Source organism: Pseudophryne corroboree, chromosome 2 (assembly GCF_028390025.1).
Source record: "Pseudophryne corroboree isolate aPseCor3 chromosome 2, aPseCor3.hap2, whole genome shotgun sequence".
NCBI lineage: Eukaryota > Metazoa > Chordata > Amphibia > Anura > Myobatrachidae > Pseudophryne > Pseudophryne corroboree.
In genome coordinates, this window is record NC_086445.1 from 683,103,064 (window position 1) to 683,124,046 (window position 20,983).

At 45.3% G+C, this 20,983-nt stretch overlaps 1 protein-coding gene across 2 annotated transcripts in view; it reads left to right on the forward strand.

Annotated features, from left to right (window-relative positions):
* SRGAP2 (SLIT-ROBO Rho GTPase activating protein 2) overlaps positions 1-20,983 on the forward strand; it is a 244,691-nt gene that overhangs the window by 203,151 nt on the left and 20,557 nt on the right. For both annotated transcript variants that reach the window (XM_063955161.1, XM_063955162.1), the window contains exons 13-19: positions 4,654-4,684; positions 13,353-13,413; positions 13,500-13,577; positions 14,374-14,508; positions 15,846-15,951; positions 16,711-16,932; positions 18,571-18,650. In XM_063955161.1, coding sequence (XP_063811231.1) covers positions 4,654-4,684; positions 13,353-13,413; positions 13,500-13,577; positions 14,374-14,508; positions 15,846-15,951; positions 16,711-16,932; positions 18,571-18,650 — 713 coding nt within the window. The remainder of the gene's footprint in view (positions 1-4,653; positions 4,685-13,352; positions 13,414-13,499; positions 13,578-14,373; positions 14,509-15,845; positions 15,952-16,710; positions 16,933-18,570; positions 18,651-20,983) is intronic.

A 20,983-nucleotide genomic window follows, 5' to 3' on the forward strand; every position in this document is an offset into this window, starting at 1 on the left:
GTGTGTGTGCTGTGTGTCGGTACGTTGTGTCGACATGTATGAGGAGGAAAATGAGGTGGAGGCGGAGCAATTGCCTGTAACAGAGATATCACCCCCTAGGGAGTCGACATCTGAGTGGATGAGCTTATGGAAGGAATTATGTGAGTCAGCTCTTTACAAAAGATTGATGACATGAGACAGCCGGCGACTCAGCCTGTGCCTGTCCAGGTGTCTCAAAAGCCATCAGGGGCTCTAAAACGCCCGTTACCGCAGATGGCAGATACAGACGCCGACACGGATACTGACTCCAGTGTCGACGATTAAGAGACGAATGTGACTTCCAGTAGGGCCACACGTTACATGATTGAGGCTATGGAAAATGTTTTTACACATTTCTGATAATACCAGTACCACTAAAAAGGGTATTATGTTGGGTGAGAAAAAACTGCCTGTAGTTTTTCCTGCATCTGAGGAATTAAATGAAGTGTGTGATGATGCGTGGGTTTCCCCCGATAAAAACTGTTAATTCCTAAAAAGTTATTAGCATCATACCCCTTTCCGCCAGAGGATAGGGCACGTTGGGAAACACCCCCTAGGGTGAATAAAGCGCTCACACGCTTGTCTAAACAGGTGGCACTACCGTCCCCGGATACGGCCGCCCTTAAGGAACCTGCTGACAGAAAGCAGTAAAATATCCTAAAATGTATATACACTCACACGGGTGTGATACTGCGACCAGCAATCGCCTCAGCCTGGATGTGCAGTGCTGGGGTGGCTTGGTCGGATTCCCTGACTGACAATATTGATACCCTAGATAGGGACAGTATATTACTGACTATAGAGCATTTAAAAGATGCATTTCTATATATGCGTGATGCACAGAGGGATATTTGCCGACTGGCATCAAGAGTAAGTGCGCTGTCCATTTCTGCCAGAAGAGGGTTATGGACAAGACAGTGGTCAGGTGATGCTGATTCCAAAAGGCATATGGAAGTATCGCCTTATAAAAGGGAGGAGTTATTTGGGGTAGGTCTAACAGACCTGGTGGCCACGGCAACGGCTGGAAAATCCACATTTTTACCCCAGGTAGCCTCTCAACATAAGAAGACGCCGTATTATCAGGCGCAGTCCTTTGGGCCCCATAAGGGCAAGCGGGCAAAAGGCTCCTCATTTCTGCCCCGTGGCAGAGGGAGAGGAAAAAGGCTGCAGCAAACAGCCAGTTCCCAGGAACAGAAGCCCTCTCCCGCCTCCGCAAAGTCCTCAGCATGACGCTGGGGCTTTACAAGCGGACTCAGGCATGGTGGGGGCCCGTCTCAAAAATTTCAGCGTGCAGTGGGCTCGCTCACAGGGGACCCCTGGATCCTTCAGGTGGTATCTCAGGGGTACAAATTGGAATTCGAGACGTCTCCCCTTCGCCGTTTTCCTAAAGTCTGCTGTACCGACGTCTCCCTCCGACAGGGAGGCGGTATGGGAAGCCATTCACAAGCTGTATTCCCAGCAGGTGATAATCAAGGTACCCCTCCTACAACAGGGAAAGGGGTATTATTCCACGCTGTTTGTGGTACCGAAGCCGGACGGCTCGGTGAGACCTAATTTAAATCTGAAATCCTTGAACACTTACATACAAAGGTTCAAATTCAAGATGAAGTCACTCAGAGCGGTGATGGCAAACCTGGAAGAAGGGGATTATATGGTGTCTCTGGACATCAAGGATGCTTATCTCCATGTCCCAATTTACCCTTCTCACCAAGGCTACCTCAGGTTTGTGGTACAGAACTGTCACTATCAGTTTCAGACGCTGCCGTTTGGTTTGTCCACGGCACCCCGGGTCTTTACCAAAGTAATGGCCGAAATGATGATACTCCTTCGAAGGAAGGGAGTTTTAATTATCCCTTACTTGGACGATCTCCGGATAAGGGCAAGATCCAGGGAACGGTTGGTAGTCGGGGTAGCACTATCTCAAGTAGTGTTGCGGCAGCACGGTTGGATTCTTAATATTCCAAAATCGCAGCTGATCCCGACGACACGTCTTCTATTCCTAAGGATGATCCTGGACACAGTCCAGAAAAAAGGTTTTTCTCCAGGAGGAGAAAGCCAGGGAGTTATCCGAACTAGTCAGAAACTTCCAAAAACCAGGCCAAGTGTCAGTGCAGCAGTGCACAAGGGTCCTGGGAAAAATGGTGGCTTCCTACGAAGCAATTCCATTCGGCAGATTCCACGCAAGAACTTTCCAGTGGGACCTGCTGGAAAAGTGGTCCGGATCGCATCTTCAGATGCATCAGCGGATAACCCTGTCACCAAAGACAAGGGTGTCTCTCCTGTGGTGGTTGCAGAGTGCTCATCTTCTAGAGGGCGCAGATTCGGCATTCAGGACTGGGTCCTGGTGACCACGGATGCCAGCCTGCGAGGCTGGGGAGCAGTCACACAGGGAAGGAATTTCCAGGGCTTGTGGTCAAGCCTGGAGACATCACTTCACATAAATATCTTGGAGCTAAGGGCCATTTACAATGCCCTAAGCCAAGCAAGACCTCTACTTCAAGGTCAGCCGGTGCTGATCCAGTCGGACAACATCATGGCAGTCACCCACGTAGAGAAGCTGCAAGGATTTTTCGCTGGGCGGAAAATCATGTGATAGCATTGTCAGCAGTGTTCATTCCGGGAGTGGACAACTGGGAAACAGACTTCCTCAGCAGAAGTCTTCCACATGATTGTAAACCGTTGGGAAAAACCAAAGGTGGACATGATGGCGTCCCGCCTAAACAAAAAATTGGACAGGTATTACGCCAGGTCAAGGGACCCTCAGGCAATAGCTGTGGACGCTCTGGTAACACCGTGGGTGTACCAGTCAGTGTATGGGTTCCCTCCTCTTCCTCTCTTACCAAAAGTATTGAGAATTATAAGACGGAGGGGAGTAAGAACTATACTCGTGGCTCCGGATTGGCCAAGAAGGACTTGGTACCCGGAACTTCAAGAGATGCTCACGGAGGACCCGTGGCCTCTACCTCTAAGAAGGGACCTACTCCATCAAGGACCCTATCTATTCCAAGACTTACTGCGGCTGCGTTTGACGGCAGGGCGGTTGAACGCCGGATCCTGAAGGAAAAAGGCATTCCGGATGAAGTCATCCCTACCCTGATCAAAGCCAGGAAGGATGTAACCGCAAAGCATTATCACCGCATTAGGCGAAAATATGTTGCGTGGTGCGAGGCCAGTAAGGCCCCGATGGAGGAATTTCAACTAGGTCGATTCCTGCATTTCCTGCAAACAGGACTGTCTATGGGCCTAAAATTGGGGTCCATTAAGGTTCAAATTTCGGCCCTGTCAATTTTCTTCCAGAAAGAACTAGCTTCAGTTCCTGAAGTTCAGACGTTTGTAAAAGGGGTACTGCATATACAGTCTCCTTTTGTGCCTCCAGTGGCACCTTGGGATCTCAATGTAGTTTTGGGGTTCCTAAAGTCACAATGGTTTGAACCACTTGAATCTGTGGAGTTAAAATATCTCACATGGAAAGTGGTCATGCTGTTGGCCCTGGCCTAGGCCAGGTGCGTGTCAGAATTGGCGGCTTTATCCTGTAAAAGCCCTTATCTGATCTTCCATTCAGACAGGGCGGAATTGAGGACTCGTCCTCATTTTCTCCCTAAGGTGGTTTCAGCGTTTCATCTGGACCAACCTACTGTGGTACCTGCGGCTACTAGTGACTTGGAGGACTCCAAGTTGTTGGACATAGTCAGGGCCCTGAAAATATATGTTTCCAGGACGGCTGGAGTCAGAAAATCTGACTCGCTGTTTATCCTGTATGCACCCAACAAGCTGGGTGCTCCTGCTTCTAAGCAGACTATTGCTCGTTGGATTTGTAATACAATTCAGCTTGCACATTCTGTGGCAGGCCTGCCACAGCCAAAATCTGTAAAAGCCCATTCCACAAGGAAGGTGGGCTCATCTTGGGCGGCTGCCCGAGGGGTCTCGGCTTTACAACTTTGCCGAGCAGCTATTTGGTCAGGGGCAAACACGTTTGCTAAATTCTACAAATTTGATACCCTGGCTGAGGAGGACCTGGAGTTCTCTCATTCGGTGCTGCAGAGTCATCCGCACTCTCCCGCCCGTTTGGGAGCTTTGGTATAATCCCCATGGTCCTTACGGAGTTCCCAGCATCCACTAGGACGTCAGAGAAAATAAGAATTTACTTACCGATAATTCTATTTCTCGTAGTCCGTAGTGGATGCTGGGCGCCCATCCCAAGTGCGGATTGTCTGCAATACTTGTACATAGTTATTGTTACAAAAATCGGGTTATTATTGTTGTGAGCCATCTTTTCAGAGGCTCCTCTGTTATCATGCTGTTAACTGGGTTCAGATCACAGGTTGTACGGTGTGATTGGTGTGGCTGGTATGAGTCTTACCCGGGATTCATAAATCCTTCCTTATTGTGTACGCTCGTCCGGGCACAGTATCCTAACTGAGGCTTGGAGGAGGGTCATAGGGGGAGGAGCCAGTGCACACCAGGTAGTCCTAAAGCTTTACTTTTGTGCCCAGTCTCCTGCGGAGCCGCTATTCCCCATGGTCCTTACGGAGTTCCCAGCATCCACTACGGACTACGAGAAATAGAATTATCGGTAAGTAAATTCTTATTATTTTATCATATCTGACATCTTGCTTTTTTTATTCTGTATTTCAGTGGTCGACGAATGTCTACTTTAAGGAAGCAGGTAATGCCGTGTGTAAGAATTGCTGGATGTGTGTTGACAGATCCATAAAGTCCAATTTTGAGCTTATTTATTCAATATTTCTGTTTAAATCTTCATTACTACCTAAGTTGCAGAAGATGTTTGTTTGTTAGTTGTCACTTAAAAATGTCCGGGGAATGCAGAAAGACCAATCAGAAGTCCAGTCTTTGTGATTGCTAAATCTGATTGGTCCTTCTACACATACATTACCTCGAGTAACTGAGCCCTATGAAGAACGGCTGTATGGTGCAGATGATTACATGGTTTAGGGCTATAGTATTAAGCAGAGGTAACCGAAAAGTAATGCTAGTTCCACAATTCTCATGTATGGCAGCTGTGACATAGATTTTTTCTTTTGTATTGACTTTATTTAGATTGATGCAACGGGCTGCCCCTACATTACATTGCCTTGCCACTTGTGGTAAGAATGTGTGTATGTACTGTGTATATTACACACATACCACACCAGCAGCATAGAAATCTTGCAGTTGGTTACTTATTAACATTCATAACAAGCATAAAATAATCTTATATGGTGGGATTATTTTTTTCTTTATTTACCATTACATTTAACTCGTTGCAATACCTTACTACTATAATAACCACACGGATTCTAGATTTAGGACTGTTTAATCCAGTTTGCTATCCATGCGTATTTAAAATGTAGTTGCTTCTTATTTTTGTAGTAGGCTTAGAACATTAGTTAACAAATGTAAGTTTATAAACTTACATTTAAGTCCAGGCCTGGATTTTACTTTTCTTTTTGACCATAGTGTACCTGTAGATGATTCCTTTCTTGCCTCCTGTCAGAGTTCCTTGACTCCATGGTGTTGGCATTAAAAATGTGTGTGTGTGTGTGTGTGTGTGTGTGTGTGTGTGTGTATGTGTATGTGTGTGTGTATATATATATATTTCTCTAACGTCCTAAGTGGATGCTGGGGACTCCGTAAGGACCATGGGGAATAGCGGCTCCGCAGGAGACTGGGCACATCTAAAGAAAGCTTTAGGACTAACTGGTGTGCACTGGCTCCTCCCCCTATGACCCTCCTCCAAGCCTCAGTTAGATTTCTGTGCCCGACGAGAAGGGTGCACACCTAGGGGCTCTCCTGAGCTTCTTAGTGAAAGTTTTAGTTTAGGTTTGTTATTTTCAGTGAGACCTGCTGGCAACAGGCTCACTGCATCGAGGGACTAAGGGGAGAAGAAGCGAACTCACCTGCGTGCAGAGTGGATTGGGCTTCTTGGCTACTGGACATTAGCTCCAGAGGGACGATCACAGGTTCAGCCTGGATGGGTCCCGGAGCCGCGCCGCCGGCCCCCTTACAGAGCCAGAAGAGCGAAGAGGTCCGGAAAAATCGGCGGCAGAAGATGTTCCTGTCTTCAATAAGGTAGCGCACAGCACTGCAGCTGTGCGCCATTGCTCTCAGCACACTTCATACTCCGGTCACTGAGGGTGCAGGGCGCTGGGGGGGGCGCCCTGAGACGCAATAAAACACGATAAAAATACCTTACATGGCAAAAAATGCATCACATAAAGCTCCTGGGCTATATGGATGCATTTAACCCCTGCCAGAATATACAGAAAAACGGGTGATAAGGCCGCCGAAAAGGGGGCGGAGCCTATCTCCTCAGCACACTGGCGCCATTTTCCCTCACAGCTCAGTTGGAGGGAAGCTCCCTGGCTCTTCCCTGCACTACAGAAAGGGTTAAATAAAAAGAGAGGGGGGCACTAATTAGGCGCAGTATTAAAACATACAGCAGCTATAAGGGGAAAAACACTTATATAAGGTTATCCCTGTATATATATGTAGCGCTCTGGTGTGTGCTGGCATACTCTCCCTCTGTCTCTCCAAAGGGCTAGTGGGGTCCTGTCCTCTATCAGAGCATTCCCTGTGTGTGTGCTGTGTGTCGGTACGTTTGTGTCGACATGTATGAGGAGAAAAATGATGTGGAGACGGAGCAGAGTGTCTGTAACAGTGATGTCACCACCTAGGGGGTCGACACCTGAGTGGATGTACTGTTGAAAATTACGTGACAGTGTCAGCTCTGTATAAAAAAAAACAGTGGTTGACATGAGACAGCCGGCTACTCAGCTTGTACCTGTCCAGACGTCTCATAGGCCGTCAGGGGCTCTAAAGCGCCCGTTACCTCAGATGGCAGATACAGACGCCGACACGGATACTGACTCCTGTGTCGACGGTGAAGAGACAACCGTGATTTCCAGTAGAGCCACGCGTTACATGATTGAGACAATGAAAAATGTTTTATACATTTCTCATAATACGAGTACCACCAAAAAGGGGTATTATGGTGAGGGAAAAACTACCTGTAGTTTTCCTGAATCTGAAAAATAAAATGAGGTGTGTGATGATATGTATACCCTTTCCCGCCAGAGGTTAGGGTGCGTTGGGAAACACCCCCTAGGGGGGATAAGGTGCTCACACGCTTGTAAGAACAAGGGCTCTACCTTCTCATGAGATGGCCGCCCTTAAGGATCCTGCTGATAGAAAGCAGGAGGGTATCCAAAAATGTATTCACACACATACTGGTGTTATACTGCGACCAGCAATCGCCTCACCCTGGAGGTGCAGTGCTGGGTTGGCATGGTCGGATTCCCTGACTGGAAATATTGATATCCTAGATAAGGATAGTATATTATTGCCTATAGAGCATTTAAAAGATGCATTTCTATATATGCATGATGCACAGCGGAATATTTGCCGACTGGCATCAAGTATAAGTGCGTTGTCCAATTCTACCAGTAAAATGGTCAGGTGATGCGGATTCCAAACGGCATTTGGAAGTATTGCCTTTAAAAGGGGACATTTGGGGTCGGTCTTTTAGACATGGTTGCCACGGCAACAACTGGGAAATCCACGTTTGTACCCCAGGTCGCCTCTCAAAATAAGACTCCGTATTATCAGGCGCAGTCCTTTGTTGGCAAGCGGACAAAAGGTTCCTCTTTTCTGCTCGTGACAGAGGGAGAGGAAAAAGGCTGAAGAGATTACCCAGTTCCCAGGAACAGAAATCCTTTCCCGTCTCTGCAAAAGCCCTCAGTATGACGCTAGGGCCTTACAAACTCAGGCACGGTGGGGGCCCGTTCTCAATGAATTTCAGTGCGCAGTGGGCTCACTCGCAAGTAGACCCCTGGATCCTTCAGGTAATATCTCAAGGGTACATATTGAAATTCGAGACGTCTCCCCCTCGCCGTTTCCAAAAGTCGGCTTTACCGACGTCTCCCTCTGACAGGGAGGCAGTTTTGGAAGCCATTCACCCAGCAGGTGATAATCAAGGTACCCCTCCTGCAACAGGGAACGGGGTATTATTCCACACTATTGTGGTACCTAAGCCAGACGGCCCGGTGAAACCGATTCTAAATCTAAAATCTTTGAACACTTACATACAGAGGTTCAAATTCAAGATTGAGTCACTCAGAGCAGTGATTGCGAACCTGGAAGAAGGGGACTACATGATGTCTTGGGACATCAAGGATGCTTACCTTCATGTCAAAGTTTACCCTTCTCACCAAGGGTACCTCAGGTTATGGTACAGAACTGTCACTATCAGTTCAGACGCTGCCGTAGGGATGGTCCACGGCACCCCGGGTCTTTACCAAGGTAATGGCCGAAATGATATCCCTTCGAAGGAAGGGAATTTTAGTTATCCCTTACTTGGACGATTCCCTGATAAGGGTAAGATCCAGGGAACAGTTGGAAGTCGGTGTAGCACTATCTCAGGTAGTGTTGCGGCAGCACGATTGGATTCTCAATATTCCAAAATCGCAGCTGGTTCCGACGACTTGTCTTCTGTTTCCTAGGGATGTTCCTGGACACAGTCCAGAAAAAAGGTGTTTCTCCCGGAAGAGAAAACCAGGGAGTTATCCGAGCTAGTCAGGAACCTCCTAAAACCGAACCAAGTCTCAGTGCATCAATGCACAAGGGTTCTGGGTAAAAATGGTGGCTTCCTACGAAGATATCCCATTCGTTAGATTCCACGCAAGAACTTTCCAGTGGAACCTACTGGACAAATGGTCCGGGTCGCATTTTCAGATGCATCAGCGGATAACCCTGTCACCAAGGACAAGGGTATCCATCATGTGGTGGTTGCAGAGTGCTCATCTTCTAGAGGGCCGCAGATTCGGCATTCAGGACTGGGTCCTGGTGACCACGGATGCCAGCCTGCGAGGCTGGGGAGCAGTCACACAGGGAAGGAATATCCAGGGCTTAGGGTCAAGCCTGGATACATCACTTCACATAAATATCCTGAAGCTAAGGGCCATTTACAATGCTCTAAGCTTAGCAAGACCTCTGCTTCAAGGTCAGCCGGTGTTGATCCAGTCGGACAACATCATGGCAGTCACCCACGTAAACAGACAGGGTGGCACAAGAAGCAGGAGGGCAATGGCAGAAGCTGCAGGGATTCTTCGCTGGGCGGAAAATCATGTGATAGCACTGTCAACAGTATTCATTCCGGGAGTGGACAACTGGGAAGCAGACTTCCTCAGCAGACACGACCTCCACCCGGGAGAGTGGGGACTTTACCCAGAAGTCGTCCAGATGATTAAAAAACTCGACAGGTATTGCGCCAGGTCAAGAGACCCTCAGGCAATAGTTGTAGACGCTCTGGTAACACCGTGGGTGTACCAGTCAGTGTATGTGTTCCCTCCTCTGCCTCTCATACCCAAGGTATTGAGATTGATAAGATGGAGAGGAGAAAGCACTATATTCGTGGCTCCGGATTGGCCAAGAAGGACTTGGTAACCGGAACTTCAAGAGATGCTCACGGAGGATCCGTGGCCTCTACCTCTAAGAAGGGACCTGTTCCAGCAAGGACCCTGTCTGTTCCAAGACTTACCGCGGCTGCGTTTGACGGCATGGCGGTTGAACGCCGGATCCTGAAGGAAAAAAGGCTTTCCGGATGAAGTCATCCCTATCCTGATCAAAGCCAGGAAGGTTGTAACCGCAAAAACATTATCACCGCAATTGGCGCAAATATGTTGTGTGGTGCGAGGCCAGTAAGGCCCGACGGAGGAAATTCAACTGGGTCGATTCCTACATTTCCTGCAAACAGGAGTGTCTATGGGCCTGAAATTGGGGTCCATTAAGGTTCAAATTTGCGGCCCTGTCAATTTTCTTCCAAAAAGAACTAGCTTCAGTCCCTGAAGTTCAGACGTTTGTAAAAGGGGTACTGCATATACAGCCTCCTTTTGTGCCTCCAGTGGCACTTTGGGATCTCAATGTAGTTTTGGGTTCCAAAAGTCACATTGGTTTGAACCACTTAAATCTGTGGAGTTAAAATATCTCACATGGAAAGTGGTCATGCTGTTGGCCCTGGCCTGGGCCAGGCGCGTGTCAGAATTGGCGGCTTTATCCTGAAAAAGCCCTTATCTGATTTTCCATTCGGACAGGGCGGAATTGAGGACTCGTCCTCAGTTTCTCCCCAAGGTGGTTTCAGCGTCTCACCTGAACCAACCTATTGGTGGTGCCTGCGGCTACTAGGGACTTGGAGGCCTCCAAGTTGCTAGACGTTGTCAGTGCCCTGAAAATATGTTTCCAGGACGGCTGGAGTCAGGAAATCTGACTCGCTGTTTATCCTGTGTGCACCCAACAAGCTGGGTGCTCCTGCTTCTAAGCAGACTATTGCTCGTTGGATTTGTAGTACAATTCAGCTTGCACATTCTGTGGCAGGCCTGCCACAACCAAAAATCTGTAAATGCCCACTCCACAAGGAAGGTGGGCTCATCTTGGGCGGCTGCCCGAGGGGTCTCGGCTTTACAACTTTGCCGAGCAGCTACTTGGTCAGGAGCAAATACGTTTGTAAAATTCTACAAAATTAATATCCTGGCTGAGGAGGACCTGGAGTTCTCTCATTTGGTGCTGCAGAGTCATCCGCACTCTCCCGCCCGTTTGGGAGCTTTGGTATAATCCCCATGGTCCTTACGGAGTCCCCAGCATCCACTTAGGACGTTAGAGAAAATAAGAATTTACTTACCGATAATTCTATTTCTCATAGTCCGTAGTGGATGCTGGGCGCCCATCCCAAGTGCGGATTGTCTGCAATACTTGTACATAGTTATTGTTACAAAAATCGGGTTATTATTGTTGTGAGCCATCTTTCAGAGGCTCCTCTGTTATCATACTGTTAACTGGGTTCAGATCACAGGTTATACGGTGTGATTGGTGTGGCTGGTATGAGTCTTACCCGGGATTCAAAATCCTTCCTTATTGTGTACGCTCGTCCGGGCACAGTATCCTAACTGAGGCTTGGAGGAGGGTCATAGGGGGAGGAGCCAGTGCACACCAGTTAGTCCTAAAGCTTTCTTTAGATGTGCCCAGTCTCCTGCGGAGCCGCTATTCCCCATGGTCCTTACGGAGTCCCCAGCATCCACTACGGACTATGAGAAATAGAATTATCGGTAAGTAAATTCTTATTATATATATATATATATATATATATATGTATGTATGTATGTATGTATGTATGTATGTATATATAAACACTGCTCAAAAAAATAAACGGAACACTAAAATAACACATCCTAGATCTGAATGAATGAAATATTCTTATTAAATACTTTGTTCTTTACATAGTTGAATGTGCTGACAACAAAATCACACAAAAATTATCAATGGAAATCAAATTTATTAACCCATGGAGGTCTGGATTTGGAGTCACCCTCAAAATTAAAGTGGAAAAACACACTACAGGCTGATCCAACTTTGATGTAATGTCCTTAAAACAAGTCAAAATGAGTCTCAGTAGTGTGTGTGGCCTCCATGTGCCTGTATGACCTCCCTACAACCCACACAAGTGGTTCAGGTAGTGCAGCTCATCCAGTGCGAGCTGTGGCAAGAAGGTTTGCTGTGTCTGTCAGCGTAGTGGTCAGAGCATGGAGGCGCTACCAGGAGACAGGCCAGTACATCAGGAGTCGTGGAGGAGGCCGTAGGAGGGCAACAACCCAGCAGCAGGACCGCTACCTCCGCCTTTGTGCAAGGAGGAACAGGAGGAGCACTGCCAGAGCCCTGCAAAATGACCTCCAGCAAGCCACAAATGTGCATGTTTTACCAATTAGCTCTCTGCGCTATTTATTATGGTATGGCTGATGTTCAAATGATCAAACTACAAATTTTACTATATTTCATATGTTTTAATACACATAAAAATTAGACCGGTCTAAAATATCATAAACAATGTAAAACAACAATAATCAGTATTATCAAAAATACTATAGACTTAACACAAGGAGGTGGAGCTAAGCTACTATATGCCCAGTTCTCGTAATGGACAAATAGTTTTAACTATATTTCAGTCCGCATATTAAACTTATTAAAATGCACATTCATTTATTTCTGTAACCCATGTAGGGATATGAGTTCCTTAAGTGCTTTTTAAAGATGAACAATGTTCCATATTCAACTGCTCGTTAGCAAAGACAGAAATAAAGCATGACAATGCGCTCCTGGACGGAGCCTTACGTGTAATAACCGTCCGTGCTGTGTATCACAAATTGAAGCCCCCAAAGGTCTGTGTCGTGGTCCCGGTTTCAGGGGATCAAGCGTCTGCAATGACGCCCGCTGATGACGAGGGTATCCAGCCACAGGGATCAACGAGACAGCACCGTTTTGGTGCTGCTTGCAAGCACCCAGGTCCCGGTCTCTCTCCTCTCAATTGCTGACGGGCTATTGTTGGTGGCGATGAACAGCAATATTGGTAGGTTCAAGAAGAATATATGGGTCCAAAATCCACACTCTGACGCGTTTCGCTCCTTTTACAGAAGCTTTATCCAAGATTCTTGTGAGACCATATGCTGGTGCGGTTTGCCCTGGGTTCCTCCTAATGCAAGACCATGCTAAGCCTCATGTGGCTGGAGTGTGTCAGCAGTTCCTGCAAGACGAAGGCATTGATGCTATGATGCATTGATGCTATGGACTGGCCCGCCCGTTCCCCAGACCTGAATCCAATTGAGCACATCTGGGATATTATGTCTCGCTCCATCCACCAATTCCACGTTGCACCACAGACTGTCCAGGTGTTGGCGGATGCTTTAGTCCAGCTCTGGGAGGAGATCCCTCAGGAGACCATTCGCCACTTCATCAGGAGCATGCCCAGGCGTTGAAGGGAGGTCATACAGGCACGTGGAGGCCACACACACTACTGAGCCTCATTTTGACTTGTTTTAAGGACATTACATCAAAGTTGGATCAGCCTGTAGTGTGTTTTTCCACTTTAATTTTGAGGGTGACTCCAAATCCAGACCTCCATGGGTCCATAAATTTGATTTCCATTGATAATCTTTGTGTGATTTTGTTGTCAGCACATTCAACTATGTAAAGAACAAAGTATTTAATAAGAATATTTCATTCATTCAGATCTAGGATGTGTTATTTTAGTGGTCTCTTTATTTTTTTGAGCAGTGTGTATGTGTGTGTGTATGTATATGTGTATATATATATATATATATATATATATACATACATATACAATTTTTTTTTTTTTCTACCAGTGATTAAAGGTAATTCTTGTTTAATTGTACTTGAAGGAAAGCAAAAGAACAAATTGTGGATGTGTACATTTATTTTACAAATTCAGACCTGCCTGTAGCCTTGCCCATGTTCTGGTGGCCTCAGATCTGAGTTAGGTGTTTATATTCCAGGACTCCAAGCAACCAATTCCCCTTGTGGTTGAAAGCTGCATAAGGTTCCTCAGTCGTCACGGTACGTGTTACGTCTACATTCTACTGATGCCTGTTTACTTGTAATACATGTACTAGCTGACCCTCCACTGCTTGTCATTCCCACAGGTCTTCAGCATGAGGGGATATTCCGGGTGTCTGGCTCCCAGGTGGAAGTGAATGATATCAAGAATGCATTTGAGAGAGGTGTGTCTACTTCATGATCTAGCAACGTGCTTGAGGCACTTTGTAACATAAACGGGGGCACTGTTCAATGTAGTAAAAGGGAAGTTGAGATTTTGACTCTGTAAATGAATGTTTAGACCCAAATAATGATATTTCAGGGAAGAGTGGGTGTTGTATATAGTATCTGTATTGAAGATCACATTGTTGCAGCAATTTTATAGATCAACTACATATTTTTTTTATTTTTTGTATGCAAGAATATTTTGCTGTATTAAGAAATAAAAGGGGCTCTTTGGAAGAACAGCTTTGCTGCCTAGAAAAATGTTCAACCTGTATGGCATACAGTGATTATTATTTTTATTGAAGAGTCGCCAGAAATTTGCATAGACAGTTGTGGATTTGTGTCCCTTATTTTTACCTCTTTAAACCAGATTGCATTTGCATAACGTTTTGTAGAACCGTATGTGACTGTCATGGATAATAATCATCAGTTACAAAAGTTGCACATTGAGAAGAATGAACAGGTGATCAAAATAACCGAATCTGTAGGGGTTTTATTTTTTCATGTCTATAGGGTCTATCACCTTAACTGTATTAAATCTTCCGTTCCTGCTTGTCCTCCACTGTGTTGTGATCTGGCATAGGATCATTCTTTAATTAATCAGATCATCATAATGTTCACAGCCGTAAGAGCCATCAATAAGCCAATACCTATCCACATCTAAAAATACTGTATACCAGGACATGAGTATTAATCATTGTGTCATAGTGTGCTAGAACACAGTGACTTAACCAGGCTGTTTTATTCTTTTGGCAGGAGAGGACCCTCTAGAAGAAGATCAAAATGACCATGATTTGGATTCTGTTGCTGGGGTTCTTAAACTATACTTTCGGGGGCTCTCAACACCTCTTTTCCCAAAAGAAATCTTCCATGACCTCCTAAGCTGTGTTTGTAAGGACTGCCGCCATACCTTAGCTATACCACATATAGTTTCAAGTATTGATACTGTTTTAATGCAAATGTTATACACACATTTTAGTCAATTGTATTGCAAAAGGGCCTAATTCAGATGTGGACATTCTTGCTGTTGCTATCGTTTGCTGTACGCAATTGCGATTATATGCTAATATGGACAGAAGCTAACGCAGAGGGATGCCCACTGCTGTTGCATCCTTTCCTTCTGACTGATACATCAGTACCATCACCTCAAATCGGATCATGTTGCAGAGTCTGAGTGCCTCTGAAGACACGCAGGCTGAGATGCTCTCTAGGGATGCAGAAGGCTCTCCCGTAGCAAGTAAAATCGCAACTGCTCATTTTTGCACGGCCAGAAAACGCTGTCTGAATGGAAATGACACGCCTGCATTTACCCGATCACTCCCCACCACCAAATGCGGTCTTCCTGTCACTCGCATTGTGACTAATTCCTCTCTGCGTCCACCATCGCAGTTCACTCGATACGCATGCACACTGCAGCTTAAACGCATGCTCAGTAAGAAGACATTGACCTATTTGCGTACAATAGCCGCTTTGCGACCACGTCTGAATTAGACCCAAAGTGTTTCCATGTGTTGTTTATTCAGCATGCTCTTTCCTCTTTTTGGGGGAACTATTTATTGATTAAACCTTGTTAGGCTTCCTTTATGTTAGGTTCCAGGACTAGCTTTTACCGTATAGGGTTTATTCTGTATCTGTTATACCAGACAGACAAATATTGTATTTACTGTGTCACATACATAGAAGATGTACATTACTTTCCAAAGGACATTTCATAGTTGCAATATGTGATTTAAATGTATACCTAGGCGTTTTAACCCTTCAAGCTCTAGAACTTGAAAATGCTTGAAATTTTGAAAAATACAACTTAATTGAGTTTAACTCCTTGTCTGCTGAGCAAGAGTGGAGCTAACATGAGTGTTTTAGAGGTTGAGAGACTTTGATAAGACAAAGAACAGCAGTAAAGAAATATAATAAATCTTTTCTTCATAATAGGTTGTGCGGGTCATAGCCCAAGAGAGTTTAATTGAACTGATGACAATGATGTATTTGTGGACAGGGGAAGGGGTGCGGAGAGGAACATGCCTTGTGGTGACTGCACCATTCAGGAAGCTTATTGTAGTGGGAATGGTTCATCACCATCTTGCTATATAATTTTTGGAGGTTCCTGGAAGTGGGAATGTATCAGCATGCTCTTTTCTCCCTGGGTGCAGTTAATCGTTTCATAATGGATGAGGCTATTTATTCTTAAGCTTACAGTATAGTAATGTGACGTGTGTTTCTCTTTCCAGCTATGGACAACATGCAAGTGCGAGCTTCCCACATCCGCAAAGTCCTTCTTAGTCTCCCTGCTCCTATTATTGTCCTCATGAGATACCTTTTTGCCTTCCTCAATCAGTGAGTGTGCCATTAACCACACATATATTAATGATAACTAATACTATGTTTTATACATGTAACTCATCACTGTTTTATGCCTAAATAAAACAGCAATTTTTTAACAGGTGTCCCAATGGTGTTGGCAAGATTGTATGGGTAATTTAGCAGCAGTTGTAATCGGTGACCTAGACTGCTTATAGTTCCACATAGTAAAAAGAGAAAATGCAGGTGCACACTCCAAATACTAAACACTGCTAATCAGAATAATTATGATAAACTCTGCAATATTGCATAGTAGACTGCTGTGTCTGGTAAATAAGTGTTCTCGCAATACACTGGAGTAGACTCTACTAGCCTTGAGGTGTCATTGTAGCCACATGCAACTGTGCACTTTTTCTACGGAGCAAACAGATATAAGTAATTGTTTACTACCCATAGGGTGGCTTCACATGAAACTGAATCTGTCCACTGGCAGCTTAATGGTTAGTTAGTGGAAATCCCTCTCTGATTTGGATATGATTCTAGGAGCATGATTACGCTATCTTGCTTTCAGACAGAAATACCTCCATCCTGCAATAAGAAGATATAAAATGCTGCAACCCCCGCAGATGCCTCCATTTTACGTAGCTAATTGAATTGCTTCTAAACTACCATGTTTGCAAAAATAAGTGCATGGAGTCACACATGAGCCACACTCATGGGGCCAGATTTGTGAACTTTTAGGAATCAAAATTGTCTTGTTTTCATCAGTTCATTTTTGTTTTCTATTTTTCCCAGTCTTTCTCAGTTCAGCGATGATAACATGATGGACCCCTATAATCTGGCCATCTGCTTCGGCCCCACCCTGATGTGCGTCCCTGACAATCATGACCAAGTGTCCTGCCAGTCGCATGTTAACGAGTTAATCAAAACCATCATCATGCAACATGAGAGCATCTTCCCTGGCCCCCGTGAGCTGGACGGACCAGTCTATATGATTGGCAGTGCCACTGAAGACTGGTACGGTTATAGTAGTATTAGTGTTAGAAATGCAATGCAAGGCATTGTTTGTTTTTTTTATTTTGAAATTGTATTTTCTGGAATCTAATAATAATAATGATGATGATGATGATGATTTTTTATATAGCGCTTTTATCCAAAGGGACTCAAAGTTGCTTTACAGACATAAAAATCATAGTACTTTAGGATTTAGAATTTCAGAAAGTACAAAACCACACAGAGAAAAAAAAAACCTAGAGAGCTCAATAATGTAGGGTTGGTGCACCTATTTTGGATTATAAATTCCATGGGTTATATATTGCATCCAGTTGAGGCAGCCATTTTGGGCGCACTACGTAGGATTACCCTGGGTGGAATAGGTCACTCCTAGAAGAGATGACACAAAATCGGGTGGTTCCAGTGTCCTAATGCTTGGATTATGGTCTTAACAGAAGAGTCAGCTCCATGGTACCAGGTGAGGCAGCCATGTTGGGCGCTCTACAAAGGTTACAATGTGGGAGATAAGCCATACAAGGACTCAAGGCATATATGGGAAAAATGTATTTCCACAATGATTTCCTTCCAGTTATGAGTATAGTTAATAATAAATCCTGAATAACTCCAGCTTCCATTTTAAAAATTCGTTTTACACTTTGAACTGAGCATTTGGAATCTGAGCAGTCTTGGTCATACTGTCTAGTACTGTCAGTAACAGTCTGGAGGCTAAAGGATAAGGCCAGGAATTGCTTCATTTAGTTGCTGACCCATAATCCCTGCAAAAAGCATATTTGAATTTGGCAGAACTAAAAAACGGATAATGGCTATGTTGGGAAGTATTATTTTCTTTGCACATATCTATATTGCAGAGCATCTGAGACATCTACTGAGTGACAGTGCTGAGCCAGTAACACTCATACAGAAGAATAGTATAAAACACATAAAGGGGAATTCAGTAAGACCTGGTAATTTACTGGGTGTGAAAAAAGGTGGTATCCTTTGGCTTTACTGCCTGGGACTATTCAATTACAGCCCTTTTTACTCACCCGCTAAATTACCCTGTTATTGGGCGTTAACACATAGAATCCGGGATAAGTTCCTGGACCTATATCTTAACATGGTTCAGGCACCCGTTAACAGGCTATTTATCGAGGATAAAAATAAATCCCCGTTAAGTGCAGTCTGTGGGCTGCCTTCAGGGATCAATTAGCCCGCTGTACATTACCATGATTAATTTAATTCATTCCCCCCCATAATCTTGCACCTGGGTTACTAGCAAGGGGACATATTGTATACAATTTCTACATCTATATGATGTACTTATTCTACTTCAAATTGCAGCAACTTTATATATTCAGTATAGTGTTCTTGGTATGTTTATGTTGAAATTCCGGCTTCTCCAACAGACCACGTGACAACCACAGATCGTGTTGTGTTTTTAAGCAATTAAAATGAAAATAAAAAAACATTTAATTCTATTATTAGAATGAGATCAACAAATAAATTAGTATATTATATTAATGGAAAATATTTTCTTCCTCTTGACTTATTTGACTCACTTAAGACTATTTTCACACTTCAAATACCTTTCTTTCCCACTTTCCTTCCATAACCCTCACTGCTTTTTCCTTATTGTATTTTGTCTACTGCCTGTGTCTGCAGTGAGAGCTCTCATAGTGAGCCCATCTCAGTGGAAGATTCCATTCTAGATATGGCCTCCGAGATGCACAGCACAGAAGATGGTGAGTCTCCAGCTCCCTTTTTCCATGCTCATCTGTTTGTAGCTGTTTGGATATGGCTAGTGAAGGCATGCACTTTGTACAGTTCATCAGTAGACAAACAGACTTGTGCATAACAAGAAGGCTTTGTCTTGCAATATGCTTTTAATAGACAGCACCACGTTTTCTCTAACGTCCTAAGTGGATGCTGGGACTCCGTAAGGACCATGGGGAATAGCGGCTCCGCAGGAGACAGGGCACAAAATAAAAGCTTGAGATATCAGGTGGTGTGCACTGGCTCCTCCCCCTATGACCCTCCTCCAAGCCAGTTAGATTTTTGTGCCCGGCCGAGAAGGGTGCAAACTAGGTAGCTCTCCAGAGCTGCTTAGAATAAAAGTTTAGTTAGGTTTTTTTATTTTCAGTAGGTCCTGCTGGCAACAGGCTCACTGCATCGTGGGACTAAGGGGAGAAGAAGCGAACTCACCTGAGTGCAGAGTGGATTGGGCTTCTTAGGCTACTGGACGTTAGCTCCAGGTTCAGCCTGGATGGGTCACCGGAGCCGCGCCGCCGTCCCCCTTACAGAGCCAGAAGAGACGAAGGTCCGGTGAAAGCGGCGGCAGAAGACATCCTGTCTTCAAGACTAAGGTAGCGCACAGCACCGCAGCTGTGCGCCATTGCTCTCAGCACACTTCACACTCCGGTCACTGAGGGTGCAGGGCGCTGGGGGGGAGCGCCCTGAGACGCAATATAACACACATATACCTTAGCTGGCAAAAGGAATACATCACATATAGCTCCAGGGCTATATGGATGTATTTTTCCCCCTGCCATTTTACACAAAAAAGCGGGAGTTAAGGACGTCGTGAAGGGGCGGGGCCTATCTCCTCAGCACACTGGCGCCATTATTCCCTCACAGCTCCGCTGGAAGGACGGCTCCCTGATTCTCCCCTGCAGTACTGCATCTGATTCAGGGTAAAAAAGAGAAGGGGGGGCATTTTGGCAGCAAATAACTAGATTAACAGCAGCTATAAGGGATTAACACTTATATAAGGTTATCCCTGTATATATATAGCGCTGGGTGTGTGCTGGCAGACTCTCCCTCTGTCTCTCCAAAGGGCTAAGTGGGGTCCTGTCCTCTATCAGAGCATTCCCGGTGTGTGTGCTGTGTGTCGGTACGCGTGTGTCGACATGTATGAGGAGGAAAATGAGGTGGAGGCGGAGCAGTTGCCTGTGTTAGTGATGTCACCCCCTAGGGAGTCGACACCTGACTGGATGATTGTGTTTAAGCAATTAAGTGATAATGTCAGCAATTTACAAAAAACTGTTGACGACATGAGAAAGCCGGCAAATCAATTAGTGCCTGTTCAGGCGTCTCAGACACCCTCAGGGGCCCTAAAACGGCCGCTACCTCAGTGGGTCGACACGGATCCAGATACAGATACTGCATCTAGTGTCGACGGTGACGAGACAAACGTAATGTCCAGTAGGGCCACACGTTACATGATCACGGCAATGAAAGAGGCATTAAACCTTTCTGACACTACAAATACCTCAAAGGCGGGTATTATGTGGGGTGTGAAAAAACTGCCAATAGTTTTTCCTGAGTCTGAGGAAATAAATGAGGTGTGTGATAAAGCGTGGGTTTCCCCCGATAAAAAACAGCTAATTTCTAATAAGTTATTAGCACTATACCCTTTCCCGCCAGAGGTTAGGGCACGGTGGGAAACACCCCCTAGGGTAGATAAGGCGCTCACACGTTTATCTAAACAAGTAGCGTTACCGTCCCCTGATACGGCCACCCTCAAAGAACCAGCTGATAGGAGGCTGGAAAATATCCTGAAAAGTATATACACACATACTGGTGTTATACTGCGACCAGCAATCGCATCAGCCTGGATGTGCAGTGCTGGAGTCGCATGGGCGGATTCCCTGACTGAGAATATTGATACCCTGGATAGGGACAATATTCTGTTAACTATAGAACATTTAAAGGATGCATTGCTATATATGCGTGATGCGCAGAGGGATATTTGTACCCTGGCATCAAGAGTAAGCGCAATGTCCATCTCTGCCAGAAGAGCATTATGGACCAGACAGTGGTCAGGGGACGCAGATTCCAAACGGCACATGGAAGTATTGCCGTATAAGGGGGAGGAGTTATTTGGGGCTGGTCTAACAGACCTGGTGGCCACGGCAACGGCTGGAAAATCCACCTTTTTACCCCAGGTTACTTCACATCAACAGAAAAAGACACAGTCTTTTCAAACTCAGTCCTTTCGTTCCCATAAGTACAAGCGAGCAAAAGGTCACTCTTTTCTGCCCAAGGGCAGAGGAAGAGGAAAAAGGCAGCACCATGC